The sequence below is a fragment of the Acomys minous genome (genome assembly GCF_964271855.1).
Source record: "Acomys minous genome assembly, chromosome: 12".
NCBI classification, from domain to species: Eukaryota; Metazoa; Chordata; class Mammalia; order Rodentia; family Muridae; genus Acomys; species Acomys minous.
Genome location: NC_140493.1, coordinates 36,379,860 through 36,395,031, shown reverse-complemented (window position 1 = coordinate 36,395,031; position 15,172 = coordinate 36,379,860). Strand labels below are relative to the sequence as shown.

The 15,172-nt window shown below is 42.0% G+C and overlaps 1 protein-coding gene across 7 annotated transcripts in view; it reads left to right on the top strand.

Annotated features, from left to right (window-relative positions):
* ENPP2 (ectonucleotide pyrophosphatase/phosphodiesterase 2) overlaps positions 1 to 15,172 on the top strand; it is a 110,412-nt gene that overhangs the window by 44,058 nt on the left and 51,182 nt on the right. For all 7 annotated transcript variants that reach the window (XM_084748266.1, XM_084748271.1, XM_084748270.1 and 4 more), the window contains exons 5-8: positions 3,185 to 3,245; positions 5,509 to 5,606; positions 5,920 to 5,999; positions 7,181 to 7,300. In XM_084748266.1, the coding sequence (XP_084604392.1) occupies positions 3,185 to 3,245; positions 5,509 to 5,606; positions 5,920 to 5,999; positions 7,181 to 7,300 (359 nt within the window). The remainder of the gene's footprint in view (positions 1 to 3,184; positions 3,246 to 5,508; positions 5,607 to 5,919; positions 6,000 to 7,180; positions 7,301 to 15,172) is intronic.

Sequence of the window (15,172 nt, the reverse complement as noted above, 5' to 3'; positions counted from 1 at the left end):
TCTACTCCCATTGTCCCCCTCTCTGTATTTGCCACGTGTATGTCATTTGGTTTTGTTTTGAGCCCCACTGAAGTTAACTGTGTCCAACTACGTGGCTTAGTTTAACTGCCCCTCCCCCACGACTCAGCAGCAGTCAGCGGGGTCACTGTGGTTCCCTCGCAGGCTGGTGCTTAGCTGCTATGGGTTTGTGAGTGCACTGGCTGGGCCACGCCAGGCTCACAAGTCAACACTTTACAGTTCTTCTCTCGTCTTCACAGCCTTATGTTCTTCTCGCACCTTCTTCCACAGTGTTTCTTGAGCTCTAGAGAGTATAAACGTCCTATTTTAGGGCTGAGTGTTGAACCAGGAAGACCCATCTCAAAAGTGAGCAGGTCCAGTGTCTGGGCAGAGGCTCCTGGACTGTGTACAATGAAGCTGAACACTGATTGACATGCAGGTTCTTGCTGTGCGCTTTCTAATTGTGAACAAGATGAGACATGCTGCCTCACCTCCCTGCCACCTTCAGTCCCTTCCATGTGGACTGTCCCTTGATCCTTGAGCTGAAATAAGCCCTTTCTCCTTGGAATTGTTATTCTCAGACTATTTTATCATAGCGACAGGAGAAGAGACTCTGTGGTAAAGAGTAAATCACAGAGTCATCTGAGGCATTGGAGCATGACTTTTGTTCCCAGTGCATGTAAGCTATTTACCCAGGCCCCAGCTGTAGCCTAGAGCTGGGGGTGCCTGTTGATGAAGACACTAAAGCATCAATAGATCCAGTTACAGCCAAAGCCTTATGTGTATAGAGTGTGTGTTGATGCAGAAAATGATGCTTTTATGATATTATAATGGTCAAGGGCCTACAGAAAATATAAAGGACATTGCTTCTGATGTGAGAGACACTTCAGGAACCACACCAGCCACTTAGGGATGGTTAAGCAAAAATCCACGGCTTTTAAAAAAATCTATAGCTCAGCCAGGCGGTGGTGGCGGTCACCTTTAATCCCAGCATTTGGGAGACAGAGGCAGGTGGATCCGTGTGAGTTCAAGGCCAGCCTGGTGTACACTGCGGGTCTAGGACAGCCAAGGTTACACCCAGAGAAACCCTGTCTCGAAAAACAAAAAACAAAACAAAACAAAACAAAACAACAACAACAACAACAACAAATCTATAGCTTACATCACCTCTTATTTCCTAAATTAAGTCCTTTTCCCATCTTTGGCACAGAATGTTTGTGAAACATTTCTTAAATGACTTCGGGGAATGGCTAGGGATACACTATGTGGAAGATGCTTGGTTAAATCCCTCGTTAAGAAAAGAAAAGATAAAAGATTTCAGGAAAAAAGGAAGCCCTTTCTGTGAGGTGTAAACGGTTCCAGAAACTGCTCTTTACTGCTCATACTTTGTGAAGCTTCCGCTACTCCTAGTTAGGCTTTTATTTTGAAGCGTAACATTTGCCGAGATTTTATTTCTCCTTTCCTTTTAATCTTTATGCAGTAAATATAAGGGGGAAGGTACAGAGGCTACAAGGAGAAAAGCCCTGGATGTCATTAGTCACTGAATCATGACAGGTTAAGGCCATTTTTGGTGGTTTGAACTCTGACTTCGCTACTTTCTTTAGTGAGCCTCACGTGGCTCAGAGTTGCTCGTGCTTGGTAAAGCTAATTCAGCTTCTTTATTAGCTTGCCTGGTCATCCAATAGCTGTATGGTTCTGGGCCGTAGGAGACTTCTAGTATTCTTCCTATGGGAGAAGTGTCTGTGAGATATTGGTCACAAGTTTAATGTCTGTTCAAGACATAGTTTTTGTCTGTCTTAGAGAAACTTAAGGTGAATTCTTATTGTTACTGGTAATTTTATTTCCAAAGACTTTCATCTCTAAATCTTTTCTGTTGCTAATTAAAAATATCCGAGGCTAGGCCTTTTAGTCCATCCCCGCCCCCCCAACTCCCGCCCCCACCCCTGACAGAGTTTCTCTGTGTAACAGCCTTGGATGTCCCAGAACTCAAAGGTGGCCTTGAACTCACTGAGACCTGGAGGCTAGGATTTTTAATGGATAAGATCACTCATAGTTTAGAGGCTAAAAGTCTCCTTTTGGAAAACCCCATCTGTTTGATCTCGGATGATGACTGTCGTAACACTGCAGACTCTTGTCACAGTGAAGGGAGTCTGCGGACGCTCCCGTAAGACGTTTCGTTCTTGTGGGAACTAGAGAAGTCCTAAGAGTCGTACATTGATCTCCTGTAAGAGTGGTGATCCTACAACCTCGTTTCGTTCCATGAGGCGCTCTGCCTCTTAAAGATTTTGCCACTTCAAGCCCTGCCACATGTGAGACGGATACTGTAGTGCTCGAACTTTTGAGGTACAAACCACAGCAGAAGCCAAAAACTATCAACTGTGGGCCGAGGAAACAATGGTTCAGTGAAACTGTGAGGACGTGTGGAAGATTTCAGGTCACCAGAATCCATGTGAAAAGCGAGGCAAGAGGGTGGTAGATGGAGACAGTCAGATCCTGGCATCTCATTGGCCAGCCAGTCTAGCCAATCCGTAAGCTTCAGTCTTATAAAAAGCCCTTGCCTCAGAAAATCAGATGAGTAGGGACAGAGAAAGACACCAGACATAGGCCTGTGGTCTCCACACATGGCAGCGCTCATGTCCTCAGATCTTGATGCAAAGGTGAGAGGGAAAGACAGCTTGGGTTTGATTTATAAATTCAGTACTATTCGCACACTCATCGGAAAAAGCTCTCTTGCAATTTTTTTTCCTTATCCCTGAATATTATGATGACAACAGAAGCCTCTTCTCCATCTGAAGGGAAATTGTGTTGTGCTTTCTACGGCTTTGAGATCTTTAGTGGCAGGGGAGAGAACGTTCCATTGAATGACCAAACAGTTTATTTTTGGAGGGAAACAAACATGAAATCTTGTCCACTGACGCCACTTTTTTCTTTTTTAAATCTACAAACCATTTAGGCTTTGAAAGCTGAAATAAACACCATTTGAGGTTATTAAATCTTAGCTTTCCCACCATGTATGGGTGTACTTTAAAAGCCAAAGCAGACACTAGACTTTACTTCAGAATTTCTTTTTAGATGGTATCCCATAAACAAGTACCAAATAGGACACTGAGTCTGGCATTGTACTTCTGCTCTCTGGATGGTGTCTATAAATAGACCTCACAATAAATGTCCCCATTTTTCCTTGTAGGAGAATCACACTGGGTGGATGATGACTGTGAAGAAATAAAAGTCCCTGAATGCCCTGCAGGGTGAGTGTATTTTTGTCTTGTGGATATTATGAAGTAGTCCACCTTCCTTGATAAGCCACCCCAAAGAATAGACGGGTAAATGACTATAAACTTTTAAAGATGAAAATCCTCTTATATGAGCCCTTATAGGTTGCTGGCCAAGCTATCTCAAGGTTTAAAAAAAATAAAGCTCAATTATGTATTTGTGTGTGTGGGTGTGGGTGTGCGTGCGCATGCAGGATGTGTATGTAAACACTCACACCGTAACACATGTGTGGAGGTCAGAGGACAACTTTGTGGAGTTGATTCCCTCCTTTTGCCTTTACGTGGCTTCCAGAGATCCAACTCAAAGGAGCAGGCTTACAGACAAGCACTTCTGCTGCCGAGTCAAGTCACCAGTGCTATCTTGCAGCTTTGATCTTTTTTTTTTTTTTTGCCTCCAATTTTCTCCTTTCTCTGCTGTGCACACTGGAGTCTCAGTGTCTGCTGTGGTCCACCAAAGTGCATCTGCTGATCACTGGAGAGTGTGTTTCCGGCCGCGGTTCCCTGTCCTACCGCTGCGTCTCTCCCACAGCAGTTTTCCCTGGGTTCTGTTTTTGTCTTAGTGTGTGAGAGAGGAGAGAGAAAGAAAGAGACATCAGAATTGCTAAAGCTGTCATCCAAGAAGGTAACTTCTTGCAGAGATGGCAGAAGCCTGCCTCTCTGCCAAAGAGCTGCCTTACTTGGGGACAGCCACATTGAGTGACACCTAATGGCTCAAGTGTGACCAGAATTGGACACTCATGCCTTCCAGGAAACTGGAGACTTTATGGGCCATTACCATGCTTGGCAGAAAACATATTCTCAATAAATAATGCTCTCATAATGTATTTAGTCTTTAAGTATTCATGTTTGTGTGTACTGTATCATTTATTCATAATTATGTATAATGTATACATAATTTAAGTGTTTAGATATTGTTATTTTCCCCTTCTTAAAAAAAACCTCTTAATTAGACATAAAAGGAAAGAAAAATAAAGACATCTTAACATGGGATAGGACGAACAATTTCTGACTGCTTATGTATGACCTCCTTAAAATACATTTTACTTGATACATGACTTCAAATAGCCACAAGCTAAGTGTTGCTTGGTTAGCTTTAAGTTATTAGAAAGATCTCAGTACATAGTTCAGTATAGTACCATTTCATCCATTTTTTTTAAAGAGCTGAGGACCGAACCCAGGGCCTGTGCTTGCTAGGCAAATGCTCTACCACAGAGCTAAATCTCCAACCTCCATTTCATCCACTCTTGGCCTGGATCAAAGAGTCCTTTGCTGATAGACATCCTAAATTCTTCATTATTTAAATCACCTTGGAAATGGCTTTTTAATAAACTCGAAGGAATGCTTATATAATGCTTAGGTCTAGTGGAAAGAGTGTTAATTTTACCTCACTCATGTAGTCATGAACTCACTGATGTATCTGATATGGATTTATTGAAATTGAATGTGATGGTCCATGCCCGTCATCCTAGCACTGAGTCTGAATCAGCCGCAGTGCAGGCTGACGGAGGAGTGTGAGTTTGAAGCCAGCCTAGTCTGCATAGCAAGTTCCAGGGCAGTGTGAAACCCGAGAAGGGAAGTCTGTTAACAGGTAATTATAGTAAGATATACAATAATGGGGAGTGGGGGTGGAGAGAGCACTGTCTGCTCTTCCAGAGGTCATGACTTTAATTCCCAGCAACCACATGGTGGCTCACAACCGTCTACATTGGGATCTAATGCCCTCTTCTGGCATGTAGGCCCTCATGCAAGTAGAGCACTCATACATAAAATCTTTTAAAAAGGATATATGATAATGCATATAAGAGTGAAAGGTGGTGTGTCTTAACATCATGAAGGGATTCAGAAGCGTGGGCAACAGAATACCATCGGAAAGGAAATTCTGAGCTGAGTTTAACGCAATGAATAAGAACTTTCCAGGTTGAAAATCAGAAAATACATACTTTTGACACATGCCACTGTACGTTAAAAAATTTTTTTTTATAACTATTGCATAAAGCTCTTGTTTATATGGTTGGAAGCAACAGTAGAGTCAGTTGCTTTCCCTTGGCCATGGTGACTTTGCCCATTTCACTCTGAATCCAGTTGCCTCCCATGTAATGTGGCTGGAGCCCAGCTTGTCCACGGTCCTCCCTTCTTGGGTCTTCCTGGTATTGATTGGTCCCAGTCTTGAGCGGTGACTAGACACTGTGCAATGTCCGTGGCAGTAGTTTCCCTGAGACTTACTGTGCTGCTGTTTAAGGTTTGTCCGTCCTCCATTGATCATCTTCTCCGTGGATGGGTTCCGTGCATCGTATATGAAGAAAGGCAGCAAGGTCATGCCCAACATCGAGAAACTGCGTAAGTCATTTCCTCCCTCCATGTTCTCATTGGTCTCCCAGGACAATCATTGCTCTGCTGTTGGCTTCCAGAGAACACTGTCAGTCAGTCAGTCTCTCTCTCTCTCTCTCTCTCTCTCTCTCTCTCTCTCTCTCTCTCTCTCTCTTCCTACTTTTCTTCCTTTCTTTCTCTTCTTAATCTAAAAATTTCACTATTAGAAACACTGCAAAAGAAATACATAAAGAGAAATCAATGTGTTTTCGTAGTTGAGGAAATGAACACGAAGTCGTTGTGGATGGTTTTCTTGTCCTGATAACTCATTTTCTACTTCCAGGATCCTGTGGCACTCATGCTCCCTACATGAGGCCTGTGTACCCAACAAAAACCTTCCCCAACCTATATACTTTGGCCACTGTAAGTATTTGTTTCCATGTAATGTATATTCAAAGGTCTGATTTAACCCTGGAATGACTTAACGGGGGACTTATTTTTTGGGGGGGCACTTATTTTTTAAAACATAGAACACGCTTTAAAGAAAAAGAAAAGATTTCTTTTTGATATAGTATTTGAGAGTTTTACACAGAATATTTTTCATTATATCCTTTCCCGCCTCTTGACTCTTCCCAGACTGTTCCCCGCTCCCTCCTCATCCGACTTCATGTTCGTTCTCGCTCTTAAAGAAAACAACAACAAAAAAACAGAAGCAAAAGAAGAAGCCATATAAAAGTATAGAGTCTGACTTTTTGTTGGCCAAATCTATTTATCTGCGTGGGAGCGCGTGCACACATGCATGCGTGCATGCACGAAGGTGTGTGTATGCACGCATGCATGCATGCATGTGGTAGTTAGGGAACAACTTTGGAGAGTCAGGTTTATCATTCCAGCACATGGGTTCTGGGCTCAAACTCAGATTTTTAGGCCTCGCTGGTGCAACTGGCTGACCTGAAGGGAAGTTTAAGAACATAGTATTCAGTATTCAAAGAAAACTTGTTTCCCTCCATTTGCCTGTGTTCATTGCGAGTGCTGCTCAGAGCTTCATGTGTGACTGAATTGAACTGCAAAATTAAAACTAAGCCTTTTCAAGCACTGTTCTAGCCGAGCTCCCCATTAAACTCTCACCTCCAGAAGGCTGACATTTATCTTCTGAACTGTCAAATAAGAATGTTGGTTTCAGGGCTTCTGTGTTTTAATTATCAAACATTCCAAACTCTACCTTATTTTCTTGTTCCAAACACATTCTCTACTAGTATTATTCTTCACGTTATTGACTTGAAGAAGAAGTAGAATCATAAATTGAGTCTTCTTTGGAGACATGTATACATTTCAACTAAAGTAATGAAAATGTCCATTTTGTTAAGTTTCAGCAGTGACAAAAGCTAAATATTATATTTCTTGTCATCATCTTACATTTCTAAAATGAATTAAAATCAATTATGACTCATGTGTGTAAAACCAAACACAAAATAAAGGCTATATATACCCTCCTTGATTTGATTAATTGGATATTGTTAGAAAACCTTTTATGACAAGAAAATTGACAATAGATTGAGGATTATTACATTGCTATTTAACAGTAAAATTGCTCTTATATAAAGGGTTTATATCCAGAATCCCATGGAATTGTTGGCAATTCAATGTATGATCCTGTGTTTGATGCTACTTTCCATCTACGAGGGCGAGAGAAGTTTAATCACAGATGGTGGGGAGGTCAACCGGTAAGTCCTGAATTCTGTGTGTCTGTGTGCCTGTGTACATTGAAATATTTCATCTAAAATGGGGGAAGTGCTCTTATCTTTTGATATTTCATGAGTATGCTCGTATATGTGTACATTTTATATATGTATATGTGAATATATAGTATATGCAAATATACTATACACATACATGCATCTATGTATGTACATGTGTGAACTAAGTTTTGATGATAAAACTGTGAGATGATAAATTTCTTCTTTGGGATGATAGTGGTGGAAATGTGTTATAGGTTGAATGTCAGAGCTCCTAGATGAAAGAATAATCAGATATGATTGACTTATTAAATTTGGGGGATACATCGCAAAAGGACAAGAACTATGATTTCCCAGATATCTTGACCTCAAGTGACAGCATAAGCGGAAATAAGTATGGTTCCGGGAAGGAAATGGATTAAAACTCACAGGGAACTTATCGATTATTTTGTTTAATTCACTTCAATCACAGAAGATAGATGTAATAAGTAGAACCGCCCCGTGGTTCTGAGGCTGAGATTGACGCTTTGAAGAAGATAGATCCTGTTGTGTACTTCAGACACTTGGGCAGAAAATCAAAAGGCTTCAGGCGGCTTCCGCTGGTGATTTTCCTGTGACTGTGGATGGTTAGGCACTCGGCTTTGATCAGACATGAGAAAAGCAGTGACATAAAGCCATGGTTGTTGACTGTCTAGAACTGAGCTTAAGGGTACAAGCTCCAGGTCAGAAGGCTCAGAATTACCACAGGAACATAGCCCAGGGCGCAGCCAATCAGGGATATGCAAAGAGGGGATGGAAAATGGTCAGGGATGTAGTTTATTAGACTTCTGTGCCCAAGTGTGAGAGGGAGGTGGCATCCTCACCCATCCCACACAGCCACCATGCTGAGACAGCCTTGAGTCTAAGCATTCCCAGCCATAGATAGGTAGAATAAGAAATAGAAGTTAGAGATGAGTTCATAAAGTATCCCTTTCTGAGAGAAGGGCATCTGCTGTCAAAATGTGCATCTTGCTTAATAGGTAAATCACTATGCAAGGATAAATGTGGGCTTCTTTTTTTTTTCCTTTTAAAATAAACACTGACAGACTTCCTGTACGCCTGTACAAAAGGCTCTTTATAATAGATGTTCTGATTTTGCTGTTTTTATTCAGGCTGGATTCCCAGAAGTCTATGATGACTTAGTTTGTGATCCCAGTGAAATTTGTTGACAGGGTGGATTTCACAAGTTTATGATAGAGGACTATTTTACGAGTAAATAAAATGTTGGAAATGTGAGCTTTATCAGACTATCGCTAGTTTGGGCTTTGGCAATAATTTGATTATGGAAGCTGACTTGCCTGAGGAACCTCAAGGGAGATATGGAGATAAATGCTAATCTGATCCTATGGGATCACCGTACACTTGGTGTTGACATTACGTTTCCTCTGGGTTAGCATGACTCAGCAGCAGAAAAGTCCACACATTCATTACCTTCTGCAGACACTCTGCAGAATGACTCTGTTAACTGGTCCCATGAAGTCAGTTCTCTGTCCTACTTTGTTGGCCTGCTTCTTCTCTAGCTCTCGGTTGACACGTACGACCAAGCCTCCTTACGTGCCGCCTGCCCCCAAGACGTATGGTGAAACTGATTTGTGTTTCCAACATCTTCATCAAGACAGGCACCGTGAGAATGCTAAGGACTATCATAGCTACACTTTAAAAATCCCATTGTATTGAAATCTGATCTATCTGGAAAGCATACAGACACAAACTTTATGTAACTATAGGCTAAGTATACCAGCATATAGAATACTAAGCGCTATAAGAATTTCTATATATTTCTGAAGCATGTATGCAAAGATTTGCACATTTTATAAGGTTCCCCAATGAAAAAAATAATTTGAGTAGAAAAATTATTTATAAAAATCTTAAACTGGTAATTCAGTTTAATTCCATTCATTTTACTCCTGAATGATGAAACTGTGTAGGACATAAATAACACCAACAGCAGATATGATGTTGAATAGAGACATTTCTTGCTCCTGTTCAAAACCTAGCAGATAGAATGAAGATTTGGGGAATGTTCATGCGAAAAGTTTAGTATGTTTTCAACAAATAATTTCTACAACTTAATTTCATCTTTAAAAGCAATTGGATATCATCACCTTCACTATGGAGTCTTTTTTCAACTATCAGAAGTTGCCATGTACTTGCTTATGACTCTGTGTGTGTCATGTGTCTTTTAATGGAGTCCCTTGGAGTGGTTGCTTCTTTGACAATACTTTGATACAGTCCTGTAACTGCTGCTGAAGAGGTCAATGGAGTACTTCTGCGCCCAGAGTAGATCAGGACCCTCAGACACATGTGTGCGTAACTTCAGGGCATTGACTCAATCTACAGATTGGAGAGACAAGTCAAGCCTCAGCTCAAGTCCTCTCAAGTCAACACTCCTGGGGGTTTTTTAAGGGAAGCAGATGCTTTCCTTCTCTTCTCAAGCTGCCTGGCCTTGAATCACTTCTCACCCCTATTGGTGAGGCAGTGCCCATCTTCCTTAATGACTTGCAGTCTAAAATGAGGGAAGTTGGCCTATTCCAAAGAGAGATGGCAAAAGGCTATATGAATGTCCAGACCAGAGGGATGGTACATGTCATTGTCTGCTTTTCTTATGTCTTTTCCTTCCACTTCTTTCCCATAACACTGTCACAGAACCCCCATCCCCCACAGGAGTTTACTTCTGTTCTTGGTGCTGGGTATTGAACCAAGGGCTTTGTGCATCCGTGTGATATGCTGCTGAACACACACCCCAGAAGCTCTTGATCCTAGCTTTTAAGGCAGCGGTTCTTAACCTGTAGGCTGTGACCCCCACAGAGGTCACATATCAAATATCCTGCTTATAAACAATCCATAGCACTAGTAAAATTACAGTTATGAAGTAGCAACGAAAACAATTTTACGGTTGGGGGTCAGCACAACAGAGGAACTGTACTGAACGGTTGCAGCATTAGGGAGCTTGAGAACCACTGGCTTAAGGTACTTGGTAAGAATGAGTCTGCGCCCCTGCTCCCCTTGAGGCACTTAGCCAGGACGTGTTCCTTTGCAAACCAGGCACTGGCCTTTTAATTCCACTCCAAATTTCAGTTGAACTAGCGGTCATGGGGGTTCTATGGTTGCAATGAAATATCATGACCAAAAGGCAAGTTGGATAGGAAAGAGTTTATCTGGCTCACGCTTCCATACTGCTGTTAATTACTGAACAAAGTTAGGCCAACAACTCAAACTGGGAAGGAACAAGGAGGCAGGACTTGATGCAGAGGCCATGGAGGGTGCTGCTTACTGGCTCCCCCTCCCCCCACCCCCATGACTCGCCTGCTCAGCTTGCTTTCTTATAGAAGCAAGGACCATCTTGCCCAAGAGTGGCTCCACCCACAATGGACTGGACCTACCTATGTCAATCTTAATTAAGAAAAATGCTTACCTGTCTTAGGGAGGCATTTTCACAACTGAGGCTTCTTCCTGCCTGATGATGGTAGCTTGTGTAAAGTTGACATAAGACTAGCCAGGACAGGATTTGTACCCAGGAGGCCTGCTTAGCAAAGCTAAGTGAATCGGGTTTAGCTTTCTTTCTCTATCATACTTTAGGCCAACTTCTTTTGTTTAATTGTCACTTGTTTGTCTGCTTTGGTTTGTGTGTGGCGAGGGGATAGAGACCGGCTTATTCATTTCTAGTCAGAAGATTGAATCAAAAGCCTGGCTCAGTTGGTGCCCCGTGCACTGTCCTTGGGGCTGACCTGCTCTGTGCTTCATTTGAGACAGGTTTTACCTATGTTTTTATGGAGTGTTTGTCCTTAAGACTCGGACCCCAGGGCTTGGGGGTTCAGCTCAGTGATAGAGCACTTGCTTAACAAGCACAGGTCCTGGCTTCAGCCCCCAACTTCCTAGGGCTGGAGTGGTTGTGTAGGAGGGTAGGATTCTAAATGGACCTGTAGTCTTAGCTACTCGAGAGGCTGAGGTCTGAAGGATCACAAGTTCAAGGTTAGCCTAAGCCACTTTAGTGAGATTCTATCTCAACATAGAAAAGTGAAAAGAGAGAGGGTTGGGGATGTGACTCTGTGGTAGAGTACCGTGGGGGCCCTGGCTTATATCTCCTGTATGGAGAATAAAAAGAACAGAAAACGAAATGGAACACAACTAAAATAAAAGGAACAATAAACATATAAGCAAGTAGGGATCCATCTTCTTAGAGGGCGCAGCTCCAGGCCCGCAGGTCCCCAGCTCTGTTGCTGGCCTGCCATTGGCTGTAATCAGATGGAGAGCAGCACAGCGTATGTGGCCTGTTCTCCTGCATCCCTTGCTCGCTTGCTTCCGGTTCCCAGTATCTCCCGACTCTCAGCTGATCCACTTCTGCTGAAGGGAGGGGTAGAGGACAAGAGAGTAATGGGGGAGAATCTGATCAAAATACACCTGATATGTGTGGGAGATTATAAAAACAACCTATGCTATATTCACGTGTGGAATTGGTGCTCTCATCTGTGCCTCTGGCCACTCAAAACTCTTCCTTACTCAGTTCCGTGACTTTGAACGCAAAGGACTTTTTTTTTTCTTTTGCAAAGAAACGCTAAAAAGATTACAGCTGTTTGCTTCTGCTTTTGAAAAAAGAATATTTCAGCCGGGCGTGGTGGTGCCCGCCTTTAATCCCAGCACTCGGGAGGCAGAGGCAGGTGGATCACAGTGAGTTCGAGGCCACCCTGGTCTACAAAGAGAGTCCAGGACAGCCTAGGCTAACGCAGAGTCCCTGTCTCGAAAAACCAAACCCCCTCCCCCAAAAAAAAGAAAGAAAAAAGAATATTTCTAGCTTATTTCCTTTTCAAAAACTTCCATGTTCCCCTACCTATGTACTTTACTTAATTACAGAAGTGTTGAATTTCACAGTTAAGACCCTGGTTCAAGTGGGGGGAAGCTTTATTGATTCTTGGTGTTTCTGGCAACGCAGCAAGAAGATACAGTCATATTTTCAGTTGCCCAGTTTCCGAACTACAGCCCGCAGGGCACCAATGGTGAGAGTTGGGCTTCTAGAGAACAAGTAACAGAGGGTTGTGTGGATGAAGGATAAGAGGTCCGCCATCAGTGTCTTCTCAGTTTATTTGTTAAAAACATTTTAACAACCTCTAAACAAATATATGTTTGCATTCAAGGTCAGAAGAAATCATAACTTCTATTTCTCTTAATTAAAAAGGAACCAGAGAACTTTTCTTTCTCCTCTACTTAAAAACAAATAGCACCAGAGGGTTGTTTTTGCTTTTCTTTTCTTTTCTTTTCTTTTTTTGCGACAGCATTTTAATGCCTTAGGTTTTGATAAGTTCTGTATTCCGGGCCCTTGAAATAGAAGATGATATGCATATGGCCTCTACAGAAGCACTCAGGTAGCTTAGGATTTGACTTAAATCCCTTCATGCTTCAGGCTCCCAGAATTTGCTAGACTTCGACTGTGCTATGAGATTATTAAGTGTTTTCAAACCTTTAAATTTTACAATATCTAAAAAATTTTCAGGACATGTTATGTGAAAGGGTGCTCATATTTAAATTTGGGATAAGTGAAAATTTATATTTGGTTTGGATAATTTTGTATATCATTGTTGATAGAGTATTTTAGCCCAGGTTTCCCCTCCCTCCAACTTTCCAACTATTCTCTTCCTCTTTTTATTTCTTTCTTTGTGTGTGTATGTTTGTGTGTGTGTGTGTGTGTGTGTGTGTGTGTGTGTGTGTGTGTACGCTGCTGTATTTAATTATCATTGCTAATATGAATAAATATGCATTTAATTTCATATATTCTGTTATTCACTTTTTGTTCTCCACTGATTTTTTTTTTTTTTTTTAGAAATAGAATCAGTGTGGTAGCTAATAAGGAGGGATACTCTTCTTGCTCCTTTTTGCAGAAGAAAGGCACTTTTTTGTTTTTATATTTGAGCTCAAATTTGTAATCCCCCTGTCCTAGCCTCCTTACTGCTGGGATTACAGATTGACGCTACTGTACCTGGCTAGAAACACACTTTTTGATCTTCAGATTGTCTTACTGGTTTATATTTTGGTTGTTTTTTTTTTTCAGATATAAGTATGATTCCAACAGATAATTTTTGTAAAGCAGACACAACAGAGTCTAATGGCACACACATGTGCTTGGCAGGTAGAGGATAGCAGGACCAGGCTCTTCAGTTATGTGATGAATGTGAGGCCACAAGGTCTATAAAAGATCCTGTGTAAAAAGACAGATTATGATTTTTGTCACCAGTGTAAGTGGTTTATTGAAGGCTCTTTGATCTCCCTAGTGGGCTTGACAGGTCACTTAGGAGAGTTGGGAAGGGTGCTAGGAGCATGTGAAGACAGCCCCCTGGTGCCCTTTCTTGGTCATCCTTAGCAGGATGGAACTGGGCCAAGCCAGGTGCCTGAGCAGCTCCTTTGCTTAGTCCCTTTAGGGTCTCCATGCATTCCCACTGCATTTACATTCTTGATTTTCATGAGTTCTGTCAGAGTAACTTTCCCATTGTCACTTGTCATCTTCATACTGTGTTTGCATCCTTCTATCACTGTGAATCCTTCTGGGCGCTCTTGTACATGAGCTAAAAGTTACCCCTAGGACTTCCTATTGTCTACATAGTGCCAGCATCAGCATGAGTGCTATGCTATGCTTTTGGAGAATGTAGGTAATCATTTGAGATGTCCATGCTATGATTTTTTTTTTCTTTAGCAAGCCCCAGGTTGACCTTATATTTCTTATAGATCAAATACTGCCTGGTATGTGGTACACTTTCCTTGGAAACAGCAAAGCAGTTGCTTTTTCCAGGAAGTTGTTATTGGATCTGAGTGCAGTGCGCTTGTGTCACTGGAAATAAAGGAAGTATAAACATTGGTCCCATATTATGAGAAGCAGATCTCTTTAGGATCTGGCACAGTTTTGAGGCTGGCACAAGGTGGCTTAGTTTGAGTCATCTCTTCTTGGTAGAAGTGTTGAGGGTACTTTAAAGTCTAGGATGCCTTATGAAACCTGGATGGAGCATGGCAGAGGTTATCTATAAGTTGGAAGGGTGTTATCCAGGGCTGGACCAAACTAAGAGGAGACACTTAGAGCAATGTGAGACCCCTAAATCTCTGAGCCATCCCAGAGAACCAGATGTCCTGGATCACAGGGAACCATGGGAATGAGGCGAGGCCCCTCTCCCTCTAGCTCGTTTAGAACCCCACAGATCTGCAGGGGCTTGGTACCCTCTTATTTCATGCTTCACTAGTTAGCTGGAATAGCTGTGGATCTTCAGGGTCTAGCTTTCTAGATGTTTCATAAAGGCTCTGAAATCTTGTCAGAAGTTTTCAAGCTAGGCGTCTTTGAAATGGTTAACCAAACCTCTTGATCGCCTATGCTTCCCAATTACGTATTTCTACAAGAAACAAGTAAGTAAATAAAATGAAGATTTCTATCAGAGTCATAAAATACTCCCAAAGTCTGCATGCAAGGAAATGAGAAACGGATCATGTTTGCTTTGGTCTGGGGCTAGAGTCTTCCTCATGCAGTGCGCTTCTCCTTTGAGAGGATTTCTTCCCACAGACTTCTAGTGGGACACTTGCCACCGTAAGCTGTTTTTAATGCTCCCAAAGTAAATGGATTCCATTGATTTGCGCTATTGTGTAATAATAAAAGACTGAAACGAACTGTTTACTCAATGCTAAAACACTGGTTCAAGGATTTTAAGGGAATTAACTCATTAAAACGGAGCATCATCCCATATGCCAGAAAAGTCCATCTGCAGTGTGAAGGGAACCCAAAGCGCACAAAGATGAAGTAAGTTTCTTGAGGGCATGCAGTTGTTAAGTGACAGAAGCAGGGGTCAAGGT